We start from the raw sequence: 25,984 nt of genomic DNA on the forward strand, positions 1-25,984 counted from the left end.
TGAAGACCTTAAGTCAAGCGTTACTACATACAGAGAAGGAAGAGAGGCTCAGTAATTTACATGCATTGAACTCATCAGCTACACGGGAACGTTAGACAATCGGGAATAACAACCATTTGAATTTAAAAGATAAATGTATAATCCTAGAACAGCTGGAGGATAAAAAACTGGTCTTTTGTTTGTCTGACCCAATCACGGTTTCAAGTCATTGCTGAATGTCACATCATTAGAAACAACATGATGAGAATTTAAATACTCGGATAATTAGCGATGTGTAACTGTTACACATAAACGCTTCAGTGTAGAGTTGTACTGAATGTCATTTTTTACATTCAAAGCTTCCATTGAGGTTTTTGAATGACGTTTTGAATGTCTGTCATCATCATCCAAAAAAAAATAATCCTTGAACAAAATTCTCAATGAAATTGCTTTAAAACTGGTATTTTTTTTTGACATCTTTCTTCAGTTTTTGTTGGTATGAGAGTGATGACGTCTTTTTGTGCATGCAGATACATAATATATATATGTATATACAATCATTAAGTACTACTGCAATAGCATTAAAGGCAAATTCGATATTTTATTGCTATTTTGGTTATATAAATGTAATTCATGGTGCTGTTTGATTGCTGATAGATGTTAATACAGGAGCATGTCTCCCTTTCTTTTCAGTAAGTTGGAGAACAACCAGTTTTTTGACTCAAGTGAAAACGTTTTTGAAAGGCTGAATGCCAACAAATATAAATTGAAGCAGAAAATTTCTTTAGATAGAAGCATGTGATTTTTTTTTGTAATGATTGCATCTATCTTTTTTTAATAAAGTTTGAGAGTTGGACTCCACAACGCTCTGGAGTAATGGGAAATGTTTGGATAACGTAACAAACAATGAATCCTACGCAACCACCACTGGAATCTACAAACAGTATACTAACAACGTAAGTGTGGGCTTATCTTTATCTGCTAATGTTCAGAAATAGAGGTTAAAGAGCATTAAACAGCACAAGCATTCAAATGATGACTTCAAATTTGAATGCCAATGTTATGAAAAATAGTATCACAATATTGCAAGGTATTTATTTTTTAAAGATTATTTTTTGGGGGCTTTCGTGCCTTTAATTGATATGAAAGCTGAAGTGTGAAAGGGGGAGAGAGAGGGGAAGACATGCAGCAAAGGGCCAAGGCCAGAATCGAACCTGTAGCCACTATTGCGAGGACACAGCCTCTGTACAAGGCCTGCTCTACCCACTGAGCCACCGGGCACCCCGGGAAAGAGATATTTTAAACGATATATTTAATATATATCAGGATAACAATAAAATATGATTACTATATAACTGCAATAATATAATTTCTGCTGGTGTGAATTCACGGGATGTTTTGGAGGAGCCGACAGAGGCCAAGCTGTGCTTGATCTGAAAACACCTCAGATTTAACGCATGTGACGAGCGGTTGAGGTAAAGGGACTGAAATGGTTGAGACTGAAAAAGTTTGTCTATAGTACCCTTCTACAATAGGCATGAACAATGTGGCTGCCACCTGTCCGGCAGCATGCAGTGGATGACGTTGGGGTTAGTAAGAGGATTGTCGCACAAGAGGGTGGGGCTACGATGCACGTGAGGGTCAGACCAGCTCATCCATAGTAACACGGGAGTTGGCCCCGGGGGAGAATAGTGTCACCGTTAAACAGTCAGTGGCTCCCCCAGACATTTACCCCAACCCCATTCTTCAGCTTCAACCACCCCCACACACACTTCTCTTGTGAGCTATCTGATACCCACTATGACTGGTTTACCTCAGTCACTACTTCCCATCCATAGAACCTAAAGCTGGATTTTTGTTGGAAATGTTTACATCCTAATGTTTACTGTAGCTACATACACACTGACATGATTAATGTTTTCATTGTCCCACTGTGTACAAGGGATTACTGGTCACTATGAGTCACGCCATCCTGAGCACACTTAATAAAAACTGACAGTGTAAATCAATGCATACACAATACTTCATACAATACACACTGAATTATCCATTATTCCAGTGGCTGAGAGTTTGAGCAGTACAGAGGTCCACTGTTGGTCCAGTGTTTGTAGTTTGTAGAGCACACCAAATTTCAACCACATGCAAATCATAATATGTAAGACCAGAACATCATGTAATGCATAGTTAACGTTTGTCTCTGGTTTCTTTGATCTACATTCTAATTATTTTGACATTATTTTCATCACAGAGGTTACAGAGGATCAGACTTTCACAGTGGTCTGTTTTTCAATTTGGATCTTAAGAAAAAAATGTTTTTCCAGAATGACTTTCTCCATGGAGTTCAAACTCTAGAGCTTTTGTAATTTAAATAAAATAAAATTTGAGCTATTGGGCTAAGCAGCAGTATTTTTTAATACACAAAAGAGAAATGACTTCACTTAAGTGATGTTTCTCGCAACAGCAAAAGAAAAGACTTGATTTTTTGTTTTTCCAGGAAGGAAATTTGTAATCAGTGTTGCGTTTTATAATACAAAGCATGGTTTAGATCGACTGTGCTGATAAACTAAATCATGTAAACATGGAAAGTTTGTCATCAGGGTAATAGAATGGGCACTTCCCTTAAGGAACAATACCCTGAATAAGAGGCAGGAAACATGAGGAGGTCATAAGGGTCCTATTTACATCAAACATATTCCAGATTGGTTTTCAATGCTTAGATTTAAACATAATAATTATGAAACTAGCTAGTTAGATTTGTTAATATTTCAGATTTGCTTTTCGTTTTCAATTCATAAATACAAACTGCTAACTAGTTATGTTGTCTCACACAGGTGGACAACCAACAACCTCTTTGCTAAGTTTTCAAGTTCAAATTTTAACAGAAGACGTGAGGTAACATTAGGTGAAATGCATTTAATTAGGTTGTTTTGCCAGCTGATTGAAGTTGACTCGATGTGTAAAGCCATAATAGTAAATTCCAGGATCCAGAGCCGTCTTCACTTTCTGACACTTGATTCACACTCAGCTAGTGTAAAAAAGGCCACTGAACAATAAGGCAAACCTGTTTCATGTTCTATAGATCTTTTTGGTTGTTTCACTAAAGGTTAAACTAAGGGTCTTTTGTTATAAGTATTATTACCTGCCACACTACCTGTTCATGATCTTCATAGAAGCTATGATAGATAATTTGTACTGTTCTATAATTCTGGTTATGATAGTACGTGTCAAACTATTCTTTTAATCTTTTCATCAATCTGGCTGTTCAGTTAATTTAGTAAAAAGGAAACATTACGATTTTTCTTCCATATTATGTGTAAAAGCATATTTTAAGCTGTGCTTCAATATGCTGTATATTTCCTCCATATTTGTTTCAGAATCACACCCACCTACTTTCCTTACACGCCTTCAATATATGCAGCAACAATAAAGAAACAATTCAAGTTGAGTATTTAACAGAATATCTTTGGGTTTTGGAAGATGAAACATGACATTAAAAGACACGACCTTGGCCTTTTACAGATCGAAATGGCCATTTTCACTATTTTGTGACATTTTATAGACCAAGTGATTAATCAATTAATCGTGAAAACAATGAAAATAATTCTTGCATCCCTAATGAGAATAGACAGTAACTTTGAGATATCTAAAATTAGCATGGATTCAGGCCACAAAAACAGCACTGTGTTGATAACAGGGGACAGTGAGAGGATGCACCACCAGAAAGTCCAATCGTGAAAACAATCCTTTTATCCCACAATTGTGTAGTAAGCAACAGAACAAGCAACAAAAGTGATCTACCAGTACACTTGCACATATCTTATTGTCCAACACACAAAGCCTCAGGCAAATCATTTGCTTGTCATGTCGCCCAAAATTAAACTCAGATAATGGAATGACGGATTATATGGCCAACTCAAAAAGTTTGGAAATTATTCTGTATGCTGTGTAACAAAAAACAGAGATGTTAAGGTGTTACTTCATCTCAAACAACTCATTTGATTTAGGAACTGTAATGGCTGACTGGACTCAATCATTACTTTTATTACGACCTTTATTATTACGACTGCAGGAGAAGTTATAGTATAACTGTATGTTTCACTGTTGTGTGGTTGTTCTATCCTGTTCATTGATGAGGAAGAACCCTTCAGACATGATTAAATGAGGGCGCTGAAACCTCCATAAATCTATGTAAATCCTCGATATTACTGGAAAAAACAATTTAATAAGACCACGCTCATCTTGAATTCCTAGCCTGAGATAAGCACAGGCAATTCCAACTTTACAATCACCCTGTCTAAATCTGACATATCACTGCAACAGATCACATCCATATTCTGCAGCTCGTAAGCATAATTACAGACGCAGTTGAAAAGGGGGAGGGATAAGCAGTGTGTTTAACAGTCATGTGATCAATTACAAGAAAGATAAGATTTTGTTTCAATTTAGCAGCACCCATTTGCAAACTAATCGCTTTTCTTGGAAACCAGTCTCCAGGGTCATTACATAATGAGCTGAGATGTAGTTAGCCATAAAACTGTCAAGTGGTTACACATCACAATAATGCCGGGCCAAGGATCTGCTCAACACACAGCTTTTAATTGTTATAATAGGAGAACTTGGTCAGAAAGAGAGTATGCTGATGCAAAAGGGGGTATGTTTGTGATCAGTTTGTGATCACAATAACTAGTTCTGAGTGACAGTTTGACCAGCTACGATAGGCTGTCAGACACGCTAGCATGCTGCTGAAAAAGTCAAGCATGTGGAACAGTTTCAAAATTTACAAAGATGACCCCCTAAAGGTTTAGAGCCAGATCTGCCAACAGAAACTGGCACATCACAAATCTACAACGAATTTTGCAAATAATCTGAAAACTGTAAGTAACAGCAGAGCCGTCTTCCAAACAATTATTTTTCCTATGCATTATAACTAAAATTACTGTGACTTGCATGCTAAATAAGTGGCTGTCACATTGTTTTAGGTACATCAACAACGCATCAGCTTCTATGCCCAAAAACTGTTAATTAGGACAGTTAATTAAATCATCCATATATTTATGTTCAATTGGAAAGTAAACAAATAGGCTGATCTTTAGTAAATGTATTTACACAAAAGTCAATAAATTACCAGCTACCACACCTCCACCACTCTGAGTCAGCTGTTACACCTAAACACCACATGTTGTGAATGAGAGTCTGTAAAAACTGGTCCCAAAGCAGGCAGAGAAGTATAAATAGTTTGTAACAGATAAATGGCTAAATTGTAAAGCTTCTGCAACTAAAAAGAGAGACCGGGCCTAAACATTGACAACTTTGGAATCATCACATCACATCACATTTATGTCATTATATAAAAGTTAAAGTTATGACTATAATTTCTTCATTACTAATAGTATCAAGTAACATCCAGTTTGAGAAGAACATACTTGGAACTAGGGCCGCAAAATATCTCATTTCATCATCAGCACTGCAATGTACGCATGAATAGCAGTCGCATCCCAGGATATACAATGTCAAGTATAAAAGATCACTCAAACATGTCATGTCTAAACTTACATACATGATGTACATTGGCAGTTTTCTTTATGGGAAGTTAGACTTTCAAGTGTCTAGATAAACCCATGGTCCATTACTATGACTTTAAAAGGGGCCGTTCTGTTTTTGCTGCACAAAAAAAATAAAGCATCTATTTAATGCTATAATATCGAGACGTTTTGCAACCATTCCACACCGCAGAGTTACCTTAATATAAGCTTTTACCTTTTATGAGCAGGGCAAAAGCTAAGTCAATTAGCCTAAAGACACCAGAGGTCTCCCAACAACCGTTCAGACGTAATATTAACCCTACCTAATCTAAGAGAGAAATCTTTTTGAAACAAATAAAGCACAAGCCCGCTAGTCTTCAATCACATCTTGTTCCTCGCTCAAACAAAATGGGAGCAACACAAGCGAGCCCCTTTATTATTATATATGGTAAGCACATGCATTATTAATGTAACATTTTAGTGTTATGGTGAGTTAATCAGTGTATTAAACTAGCTGATTTCCCCCTCAGAATAGTTTTTGGTGTAAAAAGTCATTTTCAGCTGATGCAGATGTACTATAAAATTACACCAATAGTTCTGTAATGATTATTTCCACATAAAGCTATTCAAATTATTCCTATTTGGAACACGAAGGATGGTGACAATGAAAGGGTACTTGAGCTAATCTGATAGGGCTGTGGAGGTGTGTCACATCTAAGAAATACTAACATGAAAGGGATCCACCACTGATCTGCTCTGAAAATTAAATATTATATGAAGATATGGATTTTTTTTTCATTTATATCAGGAAACCAGGAGATGGTTGAATCAAGAAAAACAATAAGGACAAGCATCGTTCCACATCTTCAAAAGGTGAAGACAGCAAGAAATACTGAACACTGTTAAATATGCCATAATGTATTCCAAGATGAGTGTACGTGAGAGGCTACAACAGTCTGTTTAACCTCACACCCAAAAATCGCTATTGCCAATGGAAGTTGCTGAGGGCAGTTTTGATGTCTAGGAGACGGCTTCTTATGACGGAAAGCTATACTGATGGCGTGACTTCTAGCCTGGGGGAGGGTCATCACAGGAGGAGGAAGAGTGAGATACAGAGAGAGGGGAGAGGGGGATTAAGGGAGGAAATAAAGACAGCAGGAGATGGATGGAAAAAAAATAGCCCCGCAGCCTTTCAGTACTGCTACCTCGAGATGCATGATGTGCTTTAACCTCAATCAGGCAATTTTCTAAAAGGATGTCTTTCCACTACCAAAGGGCATGTGCGGGGTGAGTTGAAGAGAATCACTTACTTACCCATTATGTTCGAGTTCATGAAAGGTGTTGGGGACAATCCTTCATGGGACACTAATCGACTGTCACTCAAATGATCGCTATAATGAGGGCTGTCAGCGAAACCCTGGGGGGAAGAGATCAGAATATTAAGCACATTATTGGGCAACTTCACTAATTGAGTGATATGCCATTGTACTAATTAGTAAGAGAAGAGCACAACTGGTCTGTGCTGCTAATGAGCTGTCCCTATTGTTGTCTATTAAAAGAACACACAAATTAAAGATATAGAAAATAGAAACAGATCTTTACATCTCTGTTATTGACATTCTGACTGTTGGTTGACGTTAATAATACATTCACCATACAACACCATTATGTGACATGAAGATATTCAGTGTTTGTGCAGAGGAAATAAAAATGGTATGTTTTTTTAACCTTATCAAAGATCCGTCACGCCTTGTGGATGTGAACGCTACCAGCCTTCAATGCCTCCCTTTATGTTTTATCTGAATCTGTGGCTAGCAACATCAGCTGAGGCTTTTCAGCGACTCACCTTCTCAGTCTTACTTTTACCTAGAATCTGTTATGAATACTCCACTGCTAATTTTAATGTATGCACAGTTTTTATAGACTACAATTAAGATGATGATGGTGGAAGTGGTTATGATAGTTGCTGCTGTTACTCTTTATATTCTTTTTATTTTATTTTGTTTATTTCTATTATTATTAAAATGTATATTATTTCTACTTGTTTTATTAAATGCAATGCCCCTTACCTATTTCCAACCCCCCTTCTTTGAGCCCTTTTGCTCAACAGCCATCTTTGAACTCAGCCTTCATTTTGATCGCAACTGTTCACTTGTTAACACACTGACAAAATCTATCCACAGACAGAAAAATATAAACACCTTGAAAAATACTCAAATGGCTTCAGTGGAGGTAAAACAGGTGCCACCATTCCATGATGACACACACACACACACACACACACACACACACACACACACACACACACGTGAAAACAATACCAGCAATTGCAATGTTGTTGTGGCTGGTAATCAACTGCTTCACAATCTACTTGTTAAAAAAGACCAATTAATTTCCACACCATTGTGAGACAACTTTTGAGCCTGTTTTGTATAAAACCAGCACTGATTCAGTGCTCTTCCAAAGGATGGAAAGTAATGTAAAACTTAAATCATGGCCAAACCCAGCTTTTAAAAAGGGGGACCAAATGCTATTATTGTTAAGGTACTGTATATTTGTGCTGTAAATTTAATATGTCACTAAATTCCTCAGTATATGAACTTCATATTGCCAACTTATCATCACCAACAAAGCAGGCGATTGTTGTAAACATTCGTGCTGGTTTGTTTGCTAATACCAAGCTGGACCTGGTCAAAACATTTGCTTTATCTTTACTACAATGCATCTACAAAACAAAGATCTAAATCATATATAATATATATATATAGATATATATATATATATATATATATATATATATATATATGTTTAATCTTAAAGTTTTTATTTAGATCCTACTATTTTATTTATAAAATAAAAGGTTTATATGTCACCTTACAGTTTATAAGAATGTGGTGTTACACAAAAGAGGAAGAAACAGAGAGATGCAATCCTGCATCATTCCAAGGTACCTGCAGCTTAAAAAAATTGCCTTTTCTCCTGCAGCTTGACAGTGCCTTTTCATGACAGTTATCAGCTTCGGGGGCTTAGGTCTAAATATCGGTCACAGTATGGTTTTTTGAAACTCGGGGTCCCATGTAATAAAAGATACTCTGTTACAGTGCTAATCCCAAGCCCTGTGAAAATCCTCCTGTGCTCCAGTCAAATACATCTGCCCAAACTACATTAACTCCCACCAGAGGGGACCGAGCAGCAGTGGGCTTGCATTTCTATAGAGCTATTTTCACCAACTCATACCCTTTGCATTCAACATACAGTCAAAAAAAAAGTAAATCTTATTATCCATCTTTTTTTGTGAGTGGATGGTGATGGAGTAATTTCAAAGGCAGTGGAGTGTTGTGCTGTGTCGAGGGAATCCTCAGAGATTCCCTATTGTGCTCCTGCCAGCCGCGCACATACTGTTAATCACACCATGAACAGACTCAATAACAACAACAGCCCCGTGAGAGAGGCTCTAGCAAACTAACACACACAGTCTTAGACATACACACAGCTAACCTAAGCAGGCAAAAAACATCTCCTCTCTTCTGCAGAAAAACAAGGAAAACGCTTCAAAATACAGACTGAAAGGAATTTCTTGCACCAAATTAGCTGATGAGATTGATACCCCTGTTATAATTGTCCATAAAAAATAAAGCTATAGACAGCAGCTGGTTAGCTTAACTTACTAGAAAACAAGGGGAAACAGCTAGCCTGGCCATAAAAATCACCTTTCAGAACCCCTATAGCTCAGTAAGTTACACAATATAGCTGGTACAAAAATTAAAGTGTTATAATGAAAATTTGCCATTTTACGGAGGGTTTATTTGCCGGACTATTTTTTGGGACCAATGACTTCCTGGAGTCTCCTGAAAACTGCTTTTAGCCAAGAGATAAAAACTGTGAAAACTGTGAATTGTGATTTCTATGCTTTGTCATTTTTTTAGTTTAAATAAAGAACATATAATCTGTTAATAAGTGACATTTTAAACCAGCTGTTTCTCTGTCTTCAATCTGGCAGCCCTGCCTTACATTTAACAGACAGATATAAGAGTGGTATTTATCCTATCATCTCACTCATCACTAATGCCAGAGAGCTCCCCCAAAAGTCAAGTCAAGTCAAGTCAGTTTTATTTATATAGCCCATTATCACAAAACATGGTTTGCCTCAGAGGGCTTTACAGTGTACGACATCCCTCTGCCCTTAGACCCTCACATCACCCAAGGAAAAACTCCTGAAAAAGAACCCCTGTAACGGGGAAAAAAAAGAGGAAGAAACCTCAGGAAGAGCGGTAGAGGATAGTGAGGGATCCCTCTTCCAGGACGGACAGACGAACAATAGATGTCGTAAATAGCAAATGAAATACAAAAGTCAAACTATTCCTATAACTCCTGGATCCTCTAGAGGGGGAGTTACGGGGGGGGCTTATCAAATATTAATTGATAAGTTAAGTTTTATTTGAGTTTTTTTGTTGTTGTTGGTTTTTTTTTCAAAAATTTAAAATACGTTCAAAAATACACATAACATGAGTCCAACATATTGGCGAAGATAAAAATCGACTTATATATGTATTTTTTTAATGGCATGTTTTCAAAATCATTATTTTGCATTTCAAAACTGTTAATAAACAAATAAATAAAAGTGCATGCCACTATCATAAAGTGAACATGCCTGTAAAGGGACACCTCATAGAAGACATTTTCATTCAGTTATCTTGAGGTCCAAGATCAAGGGACCCGTGTGAAATGACCATGCCATTTTTCCATCGCCAAGATGTATCCTGACTTTGGAGCCTTATTTACCCCACTTCCTGACAAACTAGCATTACACTGAATGCCTTAGTTCTAATAGTTTCATATGACACCAGTATCATCACTACAGCTTTAAAACTCAGCTTGGTACAACGTCTTGATGACGGAAATGTCAGCTTGCAATTTAAAAAAATAAAATAAAATACGTTGTGTCTGTAGACCTCAGTCACATCACGATTAACGCGTTAACAATGACAGCCATAATTCATACAATATGTACGTAATATATATTCATTACAATTATGTGAGCTAAATCATGTGCAACACCAATCTATACTAGTGAGGTGAGCTAGTTTGCTTACATTTATATACTACTGAAAGATATTGGCCTGTTAGGTGTATTATTATTTCCAGTGTACGGTATTGTGAGCCATAATTGATTGTTTTGTTACTTTTCGAGCAAGAGACTCTGACACACTGTCAACCTCAGAAACCACCAATGACAGTGAGGGGTGGGAGGCTAATGGACCTAGCCATGCTACAACAGCTGCTGACTAAGCAGCTGCAGGCAAGCACCAACGAGCAAAGACTAAAAAATATTCAGAGAATGATCTCAAGTACAACTCAAAATATACAGTGAATGCAGTAGGGGGTTCCTGCTCTGTCTCTCTTTCAGCTAAAGGGTCCTTGGCCTAAAAAAAAACATTGAAGACCTGCTATAACTAAATATTAGAAAGCACTTTGTGATGATGAGCACTTTGATCACTCAATAAGTCTTCTTTAATTGTTATGACTGCCAGTGTCAATCTGGACTCTGTGTGTGTGTGTGTGTGTGTGCGTGTGTGTGTGTGTGTGTGTGTGTGTGTGTGTGTGTGTGTGTGTGTGTGTGTGTGTGTGTGTGTGTGTGTGTGTGTGTGTGTGTGTGTGTGTGTTTGGTCCTCTAGGACTGTTGGATCATCAATCACAGATCCTTCATCATTCCCAAACACTGGTGGCCTACATCTATCCGAGACACTAACACACGCTGTCATCGCTGCCACAGGGCTGCGTTGGCACTATTGGCGAAATAACTGTCAGATCACTGTGGCAGCGTGCAGGCCGGAGATCACGCCTCATCCCCCAATCACTCGCCACGACGTTTATAAAGTCATCTCTTCCACACTCTGTGCTGCGTCCCAGGTGAACGTGTGGCTGCATGTGGCAGCTTGGGGAGAGATGATATGGTCATGATGGATGCGTGTGGGGTCAAGTATCAAGTCGGAGCAGGGCACTGGGGAAGTGGGGGTTGTCGTGCGGTGGCGGTGGGCACAGCCCCGACTGTCAGACAGCCAGCCTACAGCCACAGCTGCCCAGGATACAGCGGCTGGCTGGGAGCCAAGGTCAGCACGGCAGGGCTCGGGACTGTTCACAGTTGACTGATCACACACTCGTAGCTCACCAGCTCAAACAAGCTCAGGGACAAGACTGAATTCCCTCTTTAACAGACTGAAAGAAGCAGCACTGAGGATTTCTTCAAAGCACCTTGGACAGATATTGTGAGTGGAGCATAATTTGAGAAATAGGTCTCATTTTTAATCAATTATTTGATTCTCATTTAACAAAGTGATGGAATGAAACTAGTCATTCCTAAAAACATCTTATGACCACAGTCAGTATTTTTACCTCAGAAAAGAATATACCAAAGCTTGATCTACAACACAACACTTCTGTTACCACTGAAGTAGAGAATGACAAAAAAAACATCTCAAAATCGAAGGGACGCAATCATCTGCGCAAACACGCAGACACAGAAAAGCAATGCAGGGGGTCTCTCAATCCAAGTAACAACAAAATATGGACTTTAATGACATTGTTAAGTAGCATGGGATCGTGGGAGTTGTTGTCTTCATTGTTATACAACCACAGATGAAAATCTATGTGGCGTGACTCCGGAAGAAATCATGTTCATGGAAAAGGTAATGTATTTAAGTTTTATTCACACGTTTTATTCACATCATGATTATTATTATTTCAATAATGCTAGCCAAATGGGTGCCAATGTAAATGCCACACCAATAACCTATTTACCCTCGTTACCTCTTTTCTTGTCCTATTATCTTCTTCATTTCATTCACCCCTACATCTACGGTTTACAGAGACAGCTTCAACAACACAACGCAAACATACCTACAATAAATCATTGCTTCATTATGACTGAGCAACACAAACAGGAATACACAACACAGAGTGGCTCCCCAACTTCCTTCCTCGCTATCTGTCAAAGCATCTGGTGTTTCCCCCGCAGCTAGAGCAACTAGAGAGGGTCCCGTTACCTTTAATAAAGGATAGAGAAACATTTGGGATAATATAAGTACACAACTCAACAAAATATTTAACAGAGGTCTAGTCATTTTTAGAGATTTTGATGCAAAAATGTTACATCTTACAACTTAGACTAGATCTAAATGCCATTATTAGTATTCCACCATGTTTTTTGGCACTGAACTCCTTCCACGTTCCCAAACCAGAGACTTGATTCAAACATGAAAACGTTCAGCTCAGTAAGGACACTGCAGCTATTACTTTACTTTATTATTTATACCTTTCCGATATTAAGGAATGCTTTTCGAGAAGTTTTCAGAGAAAAATTCTGCATTCAAGGGATTTCACGTGTTCAGAAGGAGTTCTACACTTGTTCAACTCAGTGTCACACACTTCTTTAAGAATTATCTGAGTAAAATGGCAACATCAGATTGCCAATACTTGGAGGTGTAAATGTGGGCCACTTGCCCAAAAGTGTGCAGCATTCTGCTCTAGCCCTCATCTTTTTTTTCTTTTTTTTGTTCAAGGTGGCAAAACATGTAGGAAGTAGACTTATATGGTTTATATTTAGCCAGTCTGCCCACTTACGTTACACATCATTATTTTTGTCAGTTCACTGCAGGTGCTTTCCTTATTCAGTAGAATTTTCATTTCCATATTGAAAATCTGACACATTTGTGATGACAAAAATAGACAAACTGCTTAAACAGCACAAGCCAATAATTTCTGTATTCCCCGTTGGTTAGAAAGATGATCAAAGAGGGCGCAAAAAGTAGAAATTAGTTTAAACAGAACAACGACATACATGAGTTCTGTAGGATTAGGGTTAGTTTAACATCTCTTTGACACAGCAATACAATAAGAACGCTTCGATGCTACAACACAGGATTTGTCATTTTTATTAGCTTACCTCACTATTTGAAAAGTCCTTTAAATTTTTCTTAAAACACTTTGTTACAACTTTGGTTGACAAATGTCGTCTACAACACACAACTCAGCTCCATTTTTAGTCACCTGACTCTGCAAATTAATGCTGCAACAATTTCTCATAAATGTCTCATAAATGGAATTTAGCATCACAATCAATACAAGTTCCCATTATGTCATTTATTTAGGTGTAATGTTCAGAAATGTTTCATTGCGAACCAACAACGTCCATATTGAAGACAGGATGCTTTTATCTAACTTTATAATGACTATACTCATACTGTACCTGCATCGTGTGCCTTTGCATGTATGAGGATTTTATCTGCTCTTGTTGTCTAACTGTATTGTATGTCTTTCTAACTTAATGTTTTAAACTAATGAACATACTGGATTACATTTATTATTCTAGGACGCCTGATGGCATCTGCCGATTAAAACTAGGTTTTTGGCTAACTCAGATTCTTACAATTTTTTTTGAATATGGATAAAATGTACACTGTCCCTTCTCAAATGTAAACATGAATAAATTATCAATTAATATTTTCATAACTGTGATATACTGATCATCAAGTAATGACTGACAGCCATAATAGCGTCTTTTGCTACTTTTCTCTGAAGATCATTTCGCCACCATTTAAGTGGTTAATTATATCTAGAAAAGCACTGTCTTCATCGTGGTAGTAACAATATTAAAATGCAATTTTAAATCAGAGAACTGAAACCATGTAAACAAATTATTGTTGACTACAGAGGTTCATAAGAAATGCTGCTCACTTCTAAAAGAAGAATATATAGGACATCATTTTCATAGGCTATATGAATCAAGTATGTATCAATATAAGATGTGTATGCAGCTGTGTTTGAGTGAGGAGAGTGAGGCATGTGCTTGTTTGTGTGAACGCCTTATGGTGGTGCAAACAGCTGTCTGCTGGCTGATGTTGTGCCTTACAATGTCAGAAACACTCATTTATATGCACCTGGAGCACAGATATCTCAAGCGTCTCTGTCTTATAATTCAAATCAAGCTGCCTATGTTACCATAGCCTGTAGATGTTCATTCGGGAAGGGCACAGAGAAATAAACAAGGTAACGCAGCCGGAGTGGCTCTGACATTTAACTGAAATCTAATGGAAAGTGACAGGAGATTGACATTAAATGAAATTCATACAGGGCATCTAGAACAACCAATGTGTGAGAGACAAACAAACAGGGGGAGAGCTGTTCACACTTGCTCACACAAACAGTGAGATGTTCCCAGTTAAACAGAACAAAAGAGATTCAGTTTAAAATGCACACTTTCTTCTATAGTATTATTATTATTATTATTATTATTATTATTAAATAATAGCAACCCACATTTATTACACTTTGTTGCAACAGATCCACGTAAATAAGCATTAAAAAATGCAAGTCAGTGTCAGTAATTTGCGTTGCTTTAAGAGGACTGAATCCTTTTTTTTAATGAAATTATCACCTTTTGTGTAGATTTGTGATTACAAACAAAACTTAATTATATAATCTGAGGTTAAACGATTATTTGCAATTAGATAACTATATGATTTGTGTTCTTAAATATATATCAACATGTGTCAGGTGATCTTAAAAACGAGGAAAAAATGGATAAACAGAGAGTATATCCAGGGACTCCATAATATAAGAAAAAATATATCAACAAGGAAGAAAATATTTAATATCATTGGTTGTTGCAGCTAAATCATTAAAAGAGCCAACATGCCTCCACCACTGTAGGTCTTCATCAGGGCTTTCAGCCTCTACAACAAAGGCTTTTTTAATATATCCTTCATTGCTGATACATTTTTTTGTTATATTCTGCAGTGCCTGGTTGTCTTCTTGCTGCTGCACAGAAGACACACCCTCTCCTTGCAGAATAAAAAAAAAAATGTGGCCAAACACTGCAACTGAAAGAAAAAACATTAATTTTTGCTTCAAACCAGCTGCATATGAGTCACGGACAAACAAGTGTTTCGATGTGCTACAGAAAACTATTATCTCATTTATGTGTCAGTGCAGCCCCCTTTTTCAGCTTTTCTGTCTGCCTTAACACAATTTTCGAATGTTTTTTTTTTTAATATGATCATGAAAAAGTTGATGTATTTGCCTCTGGCTGCAGAAGCCTTCTTAGTACTAGTGAAGAGGGCTGAAATTTGTAACCCAAAATCTATTATAAAAATCATCAAATAGTATCTGGGTGCCATTAGCAGTGACAAATACAACTGACTGTAAACACACTACTGCAGTATCTACAAAAACAATGAACATGTTTAAACCATTTGTGAGCACAAGACTATAAGTCGAACCAGGAGATTTTGGTCATCATGCGTTTGTAGTTTATGACGTTTACAGAATATGACTGACCAGTGGAGAAACAAACCAATGGCCTTGGAGATCTGCCAAATGGAGGTCAGTGAATGTCATTCAAACAGACTTTAAAACATGAATCACCTGCAGTGGCACTGCATTGGCTTGTTTCACCACGATTGACAGGCAGTTCTCAAATGCACAAACAACAGTTTGTTACTGCCATCTTAGAAGATACAGTCCTAATAAGATATAAAACAAATAGTCGATAAGTTGATGAACAGAAAATAAACTAGCAATTATTTTGATATTTTATTAACTGTTTCAGTAGTTTTTCAAGCAAAAAAAATAACAACATCTGCCTCTTGTTGTTAGCTATAGAGTCATCCGAAGCTATATTGTATGATTAAGATGGAGAATTTCAAAACAGGTTTATGGACTATGCACAAGTCCAGTCACTGAATGCTGCTGATTCGATTTTTTGTTATAAATTGGCTGATTGTTTGACGTCTGTTGCTTGTTTCTTATGCTATTTGTTTGGACTTTTTGGTGCATTTTTAGTTTGTTCTTTTATAAAAGAAACTCTTCATTTCATTGTAAATTAAATATATTTTAGGATGGTCACAAAATGGAGATTTGAGAATGTTGCCTTGCACTCTGAGAAACTGTGGAGTACATTCATCATTTTTTGACAGCTCAAATTAATTACTCAATTAATCCGTTTATCAAAAAAACAATTAGCAAATTATTCTATAATGAAAAGAATCTTTAGTTATACCATCTTATAGTATTTCCTGCAAACTTATCATTGATTTTTTTTAGCTTCACAGTTTAAATGTACAAAAAGGGAGCTGGGCTTAAATTTCGAGTTTTGGGGCTCAAAGAGTGGAGGATCCCTAAATTAGCTTTTATCTTTATTCATTCGTCATCATGTTCTTGACAACGATTCCCCATTTTAAATCATAATGATCAAGGGCGAAGTTATTCCCTCAATGGCAGCACAACTGATCGCATGCTAACTGCTGAAAAAAAAATGCTGAAATATTATCAACAGACCTCAATGATTAAAAAGATGCTTGATCCCACCATAAAGTCAGAATGCAATTGCAATATTGCAAAAAAATAAAACCTTTACTTCCACCACCTATAAGGACATTAACCTTTTCACAGAGAAATGTGTCTATTCCAGGTCATACAACACGACAGGTAGCCCGGATAATGTGAAACTAAAACACACTGAATGTACCGGTTTGATGTAATGAGTGTTAAATCATGTGCTGTGGAGCAGAAAGGCCACTCAGAGGCGTTAAGGTGAGGGTCATCTTACCCGGGAGGACTCATAGGAAGGACTGGACTCGCCACCTGGGGCCCAAGACGCTTGGTTGGTCCGCTCATCCATACCTGTCAGAGAGAGAGATGCACGACTCAGTCAGCAAGTCAAGGTTACTCACACAGTTCAATGTACATATCTACATCCTCTGTATCTGTCTCACACAGGGACACAATGAAGAAGTACCGAACAACGAAATCACAATGACAATACTGTTACGCAGTGCTTAAGTTAAACATTACGTTTTCAGTGTAAAACAGTACTGTATATATCTGCAGCCACCCCTCTGTCAACCTGTCTCTTTTCTGTTATTTCCCTGTAATGTACATCTAACAAAGACGATTCCACACTTGAGACAAAGACGTGTTTTCAACAATTTTCCTGAACGTAACTTGTACATGTACTTGTACATGTAATTATTTTTCTATATTAAATAATTTTAAATAATAGCAGTATACCATACCATACCAACTTTATTTATAAAGCACTTTAAAACAACCACAGTGGGCCAAAGTGCTGTACAGAAGTAAAATACAAGACAGATTAAAAGACATAAAACAAGAACAGATATATCTATACACACGTGCACATACATACACATACATATACATATACATACATATATACATAATATATATATATACATATATACATACATATATATATATAAAATAAATAAATAAAATGAGCAATAAAATAAAAAATATAAGTGGTGTATAAGTGAAAATACTTGTCGATTAATCAATTAAAAATAACTTTTTGATAATTGATATATTGCTTGAGTCAGTTTTCAAGCAAAACAACCAAACATGTGTTTGTTTTTTATTTAACTGAAAATGAAACATCTTTGGGGTTTTGATTGTCGGTTTGACCAAATTGGATGCACCTAAATTTCTTTAACCTACAAAGGCATTCTTTTAACTTCACTTTACTGATTGCTTTTTTATTTTATTTTATTTTATTTTGTTTATTTTACCTATTTTACTTTCTCATACGTAGCTGCTTTTGTCCCATGTTGTAAAACTTTTGAAAAGCACCATATAAATAAATGTTATTATTATTCATTAATATTATCTACATACAGTTGGTGTTGCTACAGATGATTTAAAGGGACAGTTTATGTTTTAACGCACATCTGATTAACATCTCACTCAAGTACAAACTGTAAAAGTTGAAGTAACGACATATTATCTCATAAGGCTTGTGTAACTGTTTTGGGGGTTTTCCAGTTTGGAAATTTATAATAAAAGTGTCATGAAATTAAACCTTTAAAGCGTAGTCACACTCTCTCTCTCTCTCTCTCTCTCTCACACACACACACACACACACACACACACACACACACACACACACACAAAAAAAACATTTTTCGTGGTGTCATTTAGTTTGCTTTACATAAATCATGGCCAAAAATAGGCACTTTCATGTGCTTTGATGTTCCCAAAAGCAGTTACAACTTCATGATTTGGCATTGATGCATGCCAGGCTACTTCCAGACAGCTGAGCACTAAAACTTGATAAAATTCATTTTTAAATGAAAGAAAACCTCTATGCTTCAAAAAGTCAAAACAGATAAACAAATAAAATCAATAACTGCAACCAACTGCTACGCAAGACCATCTGGCATATATTGAAAAATATGATATCTGATCGTTAAAATCTAATTTATGAGATATAGTCTGTAAAAATATTTGATGCCTCAATTGTTGTTGCTGTTAGAAACAATATTATGTTGCAGTAAAAGCCAAAGTTATTGATTGTCCCTGTTGTAATTTCATCTGTCGCAGCAAAATGCAATACCCTTTGTTCATTTTTAACTTCAAATAAAAAACAGATGTAAGGAAATTGTGTATGCTCAGAAAAATAATAATAATACAGCTAGCAACAAACAAAACTTTTCAATATTAAATATATTTTTTACTTTAAAAATTAAACAAATAATATGAACTGAGGTGACTCCGTGCATAAGGTTTATGGCATACAGTCCAACAACAATCTATATGACTAAAACAAACAACGCCAACAAAAGCAAAGCCTGTAATTTCAGATTAAAACAGGTGGACTAGTTCTCTGATTCAAGTCAAAGCAGAGCTCAGCAAGCAGCTTAACAGAGAGACTATAGCTATTGATTCCCCTTAACCAGCTTCAATGCAGCTTTATGGGCGCTTCTCATGCGTCACTAAGGCTATTAATTTCAAACTGAGCACTTCAGTATCAAAGAGAAATGATGAAAAGGCAGCATGATGCTGTTTTTGGGTAACTATCTGCTAAGGCTTAACAATGCCCAATCGTAGATGTCATAAATTACATATTGTGTAGACAGCAGAGGTGATACTCACTTAAACACTTAAAAGATATAAACCTGTACTGTCATTATCAGCCTTTATTTATTATAACGTATAGACTGTTTTAGTCTGATGTACCACTGGATGACACACCTATTCATGTAATTTTTTATCTAATAAAGAAATGTCATCAATACAGGAGCTATGTAATAAGTAAGATACATGAAAAAAAGAGAAAGAAATCCAATTATACACTTAACCAGAGGTTCTGTGGCATTTCTCTAACCAGCAATCACGCTCCAGTGAGCAGACTTATAGACAAGTTTCATCCTGACAAACATGTTTTGCTATGAGCACATTCATTTCCTCTTTAAACATTTTCGTTATTACTCTCAGTCAGTGGCTTGATGGAATAAACATATGGTCACTTTTATTACTTACTGTGATACAGAAACTTCCATTACTAATTTAACCTCTTTTTGTGTTACTAAAAGCGCATGGGTCTAAATGTTGGCACTAGTAGCACATGGGTCTAAATTTTGGCCCTGTGACAACACCGATGTGACATATTGTAGACCAACTGAGGCCTTTTTACACACTGAATGCAACAATGGTCAGTGTTTGCTCTCTGGGCCACTGGCTGTCATCTCGTCTGATTACCATCTCCTAACACGGCTCAAGGGTCCCCTCTTTTCTCCGAGCACAGACAGGCAGCACAATAAGATTATTCACTGACACAAGAGGCAAAATGAAAAAACCACACACACAAATGCACTGCCTGTAATTTATGTCTAATGAATTGGGAGAGCCAGTGCTGTGTTGCTGTTAAGTACTCTGTGACAAACATACACAAATTCTACAACAGGGAACAGCATCCATTCCTTCCTCACACAGTATACTCAAAGCATCAATGTGTTTAACGACTGCGTGTATAATGTTTAAAAAAACCCATTAACAAGTAACACCAAACTCTGCAGCTCTACTGAGCTTTTAAGCCTCATTTAGCTCCCCATTTTGGTTTTCCAGACAAAAATTCAGTGGTGTGTCTAAACATTCTCAGCAACCATATTTTCAGCAAGCAGCTGCAAAGCATCATAAAAATCTCAAATAACCCAAATGTACCACTCCTGCCTGGCACTAAACTGCAGGTAGAAAAGAAATGCATGAATTTCTAATGAACATACACTAATTTCTATCATACGCAAGAAGACTTTTAAAGACTTTAAAAGGACTAGTCAGACGCCCTCTCACACTATAAAGACAAGGAGAGTTTTTAGTCACACACTTAAAGATTTAGCTGTGGAGATCTTGTTGGGTCACTATTTGCAACTAGTTTCTTTTTGAGATTATTTCCCATCCTGCTGCTGATGGAAAATATTAACCCAAACTCCCTTTAACAAATATGACATATTAACAATTCCCTACAGCAAAAAGACATGACTCACAAGATAAAAGGTGTCGAATGCCAACTGTATTCTAATTAATTCTGCATCAATGTCACGCATAAAGATAAACTGTATTTGTGTACAAACCTAAAATTTTTCTATTATGTCATCTCAACTCACTACCAGCCTCCGTTAGTTAGCTGCACTTTTTTAGTGGGAAGACACTGTGGGATTAAGAGGCGAACACTTTCAAAAAGTAAGATTTCTCACTAAAATAAGTGCCGGTTGGTGGAGCAGATACACCCCGAATTAAACACAGACTCTTGTTCACTCTACAACTCAACCAGTTTCTTCTGTTTTCACAAAGTCCAAGAGAAACGAGACTTGTTCACGCTCCTGCTTGTCTACCCAGTTTTCTGCTTTTTCTCTGGTAGTAGACAAAGCACAGCTATTGGTTGTCGATGTTGTTCACATTGTTCACGGTTCTGAATTTTACTATTTGCATGAGTGAAAACTAAAAACAATCACAATCATGGTAGCGTGTCACAGCTTAAACAAAACTCTTACGATTCTATTCCAAAACTTTGGAAACTTTGAAATTTGTCTAAGACAGTGAAATCACGTGAAAGATCATTTGGCGTAAGGCTGGCTTATGTTGCCAGTTTATTAAGTACACCTGTCTAAAACTAATGCTCTCTAATACAACATTACTGCAATAAACCCTGCCTTCATGATGTAATGTTCAGTTTTGTTTAAACTGTTTTAGAGAGGTGCTGACTCAACTTGACACTGATAATCAGAAACAACTCACAACTGTCATTCTGCAACATTTATCAAGAGATTTACCAAGTATTTTCAATAAAACAAATGACGGTTTAACATTTACGGATTTGTAGAATTCAAGGACAAGATTTCACTGCTGGACAACCAGAGATAAAATTTTCATGTTTGACTATTTTTGGTCCCTTTTGATGGAAAAAGAGTGAACTAGTGAATGTAACAAACCCTTACATTGAAGAGGGCTGCACTGGAGGGAGATACCTGGGGGAAATTTCTATTCATGGTCGCATACATTCCTTCCCACACTGCTTGAGGTTTCAATATTATGCATTTATTCAACTTGTCCATTTGTGCAATTGAGTTTGTGATGAAACTAACAACTGGATTTGCAAAGTGCTATCAAAAAATATTCAACAGAAAGTTTTGTTCAGCCATTTTATTATATAGTACATACATTTTTGTATCTTTCAATGTCCCGAAAGTATCTCTATCCACCATAAAATATAGGTGCAACAACAGCATTTGTACTGCTTGGAATGAAATCTGTGACTCATATGTATCTGTGTCTTCTAATATCTGTCCATTACAAGTCAGTGTGCATACGCATTATTCATTACGCAAAAGACACATCATACTACCGTTTTCTCCTTACATATTCTGTGTGACAACGAAGAGATGTATGTCTGGGACATTATGTGATTCATTTTAAAAGATGAATATAAATAAAAATTGACATGATGCCACAGTTGTAAATGTCCTGTGAAGCAGTGGCAATAGTCTGATGGACAGAGATAACAGAGTTTTGCCACCATAACTGACTCTTCCTTTTTCACTCACTGCCGGGTCATTCATAACCAGCTGCACCCTCCCCAAGCTCAGCAGAATGTAATCCAAAAAAAAGACTGAGGTGCTCTCTGTAAAAATGATTTGTTTCAGTGAGCCGGATGAATGACTACTGATGATGATAGATCACACAATATGGCTCTGCAAAACTTCATCTTACTAATATTTGGCAAAAAAGATAAAATATCTGGTTGTTTACTCACAATTTCACAACCGGTGATGCTGCATCATGTCAGTATCCAACCTATAACATGGAACACATAGTTCCACATATGGAGGACAATCTATTTTCTGCATTTACTGAAGAGTGCTTTAAATGTGTTAAAGTCCTGTTAGCTGTAACTGTAATATTGCGTTATGAGACATCTCTTTGGTCATTTTTCCATCCGTTTGTCAGTATTACATTATACATGTATTACATTACATTATAACATGCACTTGATTCACAGTCTTATGATACAAATAATACTCATGATCAGTCGTTTCTTTGTGAGTTCTTTGTGTCACCAGAGAGCATAAATATATACGAGGAGAATTTAATTGCAGCATGAGCTGCTTTAAGTCACCAGAATTTGATTTCCCCACGTGGACACAAGTAATGCAGATCACTGTTTGCAGGATGACATGAACCAAACTGTCCAATAAACAGGTTACCAGTCAGTCTATACATCTGTGTGAACATGAACCAGACCACAAGTTAAACACATTGTTTTATGGAAACAGACTTAAAGGCCCTCCACCTGTAGCGCTATGTATCAATCTACATTGTTTCGGTATGACTTGCAGAGGGTTGGAGACGTCAGCTGTAGAGATGTCTGTCTTCTCTCCAATATACAACATATAATGGAACAGGATGGCACTCGGCTTGTGGTGCTCAAAGTGCTAAAAAAAAATATACACCTTGTTGTGAGCAGTTTTATAAAGAACCATTTTCTTTCTACCAAACTACACCCACCAACCGAATCTATGAACAGAAGGAAGCGTGCATCCACGCATGGACAAGAGTTTCATACTCGTGATAGTGCAAGATGTGAACATAAATGTCATCCTCCTCAACTGAGCTGTAACATTAGCTAGCTCGGTGTTGCATGTTGAGCTAGCAGGAGAGGCACGCTTCTTTCTGAGAGGTGATACAGTTGCTAAGTGCAGTTCAGTAGAAAGAAACTGCTCACAACAAGGTCTGTGGGTTATCTTGAGTAACTGGGTCATGATTCCTGGAAAGAGACACCACTGTTGCTCTATGGCCAAAACACTTGACAACTCACACCAAAACAATATATATTGATATATAGCACTACAGGTAAGACGAAAAATGTGTATTTTTGATTTGGAGGTGGACTGTCACTTTAATCACATCACCATATCACGAATTGTATATTAAATGATAAACTAACCAGTGTCGTTGTAACTGTTGATATCAACTACTACCTACATAGAAAGTGGAGTGATGAATGGGTGATTTGTTTTACTTGTAAGAATCTGATCTGTTTATGGTTAGGACGCAAAATACCTAAGAATATATGTTTGGCTTTATTCAATTAAAAGTTTAATTTTTTGTTTAGTTTTTTTTATATATATATATATATATATATATATATATATATGTGTGTTAACGAAAGACAGACAGAAAGAAATTACAGACGCAACCAAATCACCTCTGGATAATACAGAATATTATAGTAAAATATAAACGTTCTTACATAGTCAAAAAATCCAACAAGATGTAAATCAGGCATTACATATTATGACATAACACCTGTGATCACATCTAAATTTAAACCAGATAAACAATTCACTCACTCTGTTTAACAGTTGGAAAAACTGTTAAAAAGAACAACAGCTATAACAATATAAACACAGAAACATTACTAGTGTTTTATATGCTTCAGATAAATTCCTAAACATCATTAAATACATTCAGAAATAAGGATCAACTTCAGTTTTGAATAAGGAATCAATAAAACCACATTCCTTCTGAGATCACATACTTCCCATCACTCAAAAACACTTGGCAGCAAAGCCAAGTAGCCCTGACCCTAACCCATAAATGAACGGAGAGCAGTAAAACCAATGACTGCATCAAACACATGTAAACAAATAATGAATGTTAAGTAAAAACCTGTCAAAGAAGAGCCAAACAGTTCTAACAGGGAAACACAGAGTCGATGTGTCAGCGTCTCAATTTCACTAAGTTGACGTTTGTCGTTAAGGAAATATTCTGCATCAGCGCCTCAACTCCTGAAGAAAGAGGTAATATTCCTCATTTTAGCAGAGAGATAGTGACACAAACGGCTTTTACACCGCCAGTTCAAGGCAGGAATATCGTGGCGTTCTGCCACCATGCCTTTCTGCATTAAAGGTTGTCTTGTCTTGGAGTCAGCAACGGAGGTAGTAAATGCCTCAAATTGAAGTCTATGTAAGAGGGACAGCTGGCAGGCCCGCACTGTGGGTGGCACGGTTGGGAGGTTTTGACAACATGTTATGCATGCGACCCACCATGGGATATTAACTCAAAGGAGAAGAACAGCAACCGTAACGTCTGTAAATGTAAACAAGAGCTTGTTACCCTCCAAGCAGAAGACGAGATTGGCCGCCACGTAGCAGGGACGGTAAATGACTGATATTTTCATGTTAATGCCATTTTTACTGTTTATTAAACCGCTTCCAATACGTGTGTTATATGTCACAATGAAGACCAACGTTATTGTGTCAATTCTGTCATGCCTCTTTTGCTTCCACAATGCCAGCATACTGTCTAAAATCACACACTGGAGTGGCATAATGCTGCCATTGTTTGCTTCTGTGTAAAACTTTAAAGCTGGCATGAAGAAGAGACTTTGTAGCAGTCCTGTACTGTGATCTCTGTGTAGAAAGGGCAAATGTCGCACAATTGCACGTTGGAAAAACAACCAAAAAGGAGCGTCACTGCAGGAAGGTCCGATTACATTTTTCTGCATTACAATTAGCCACGTGTTTCTGTTCAACAGACTGCGTAGTGTAATTTTGGAGATGTGGCCCTTTGAAGCCATGGGCATTTGTTTTCGAGATAACAAAATCAGATCTGTGTCACATGACAGCAAATAAATAAATAAATAAATAAAATAGATTACAATAAAATTGGTGGCAACATTTACTTGTAATGTGAAGGTAGACAGGTCAAACAAACTCTACACTGATACACAGAAGAGTACAGAAATCAACATGTTTTCTTCTGATATCATCAGCTAATTAAAATCCTAAATTACAATAAATTTACAGTAAGAGTTGTCAATTTCATTTTTAGTGGGCTTTTTTTACTAAGATTTAGATGTTGCTGTGCCATGTGCTGGAGAACATTGTTAACTATCTAATCTTACACATATGTTCCCTGTAATAGATTTTACTTATTTCATTAAAGCTATCTTTATCAACAAAAGCAACAGAACAAAATATGAATCTGTCAAGTGAGATCACTATAAAGAAGATTTTTATTGATGAAAAACTGTTCATGAATAATTAGATCATTTGAAACCAGTTTGATGATTGATTCACATCACACAGGAGCAGCTCAGGCCCTCTGCTGTGATCTTTGATGAACCAAAC

At 36.8% G+C, this 25,984-nt stretch overlaps 1 protein-coding gene across 2 annotated transcripts in view; it reads right to left on the reverse strand.

Moving 5' to 3' along the window:
• The window catches only part of tcf12 (transcription factor 12), a 102,279-nt gene that overhangs the window by 69,468 nt on the left and 6,827 nt on the right, over positions 1-25,984 (reverse strand). For both annotated transcript variants that reach the window (XM_042493816.1, XM_042493745.1), the window contains exons 4-5: positions 17,107-17,180; positions 6,816-6,918 (exon numbers count right to left, since the gene is read on the reverse strand). In XM_042493816.1, coding sequence (XP_042349750.1) covers positions 6,816-6,918; positions 17,107-17,180 — 177 coding nt within the window. The remainder of the gene's footprint in view (positions 1-6,815; positions 6,919-17,106; positions 17,181-25,984) is intronic.

Source organism: Plectropomus leopardus, chromosome 1 (assembly GCF_008729295.1).
Source record: "Plectropomus leopardus isolate mb chromosome 1, YSFRI_Pleo_2.0, whole genome shotgun sequence".
Classification (NCBI taxonomy): Eukaryota; Metazoa; Chordata; class Actinopteri; order Perciformes; family Serranidae; genus Plectropomus; species Plectropomus leopardus.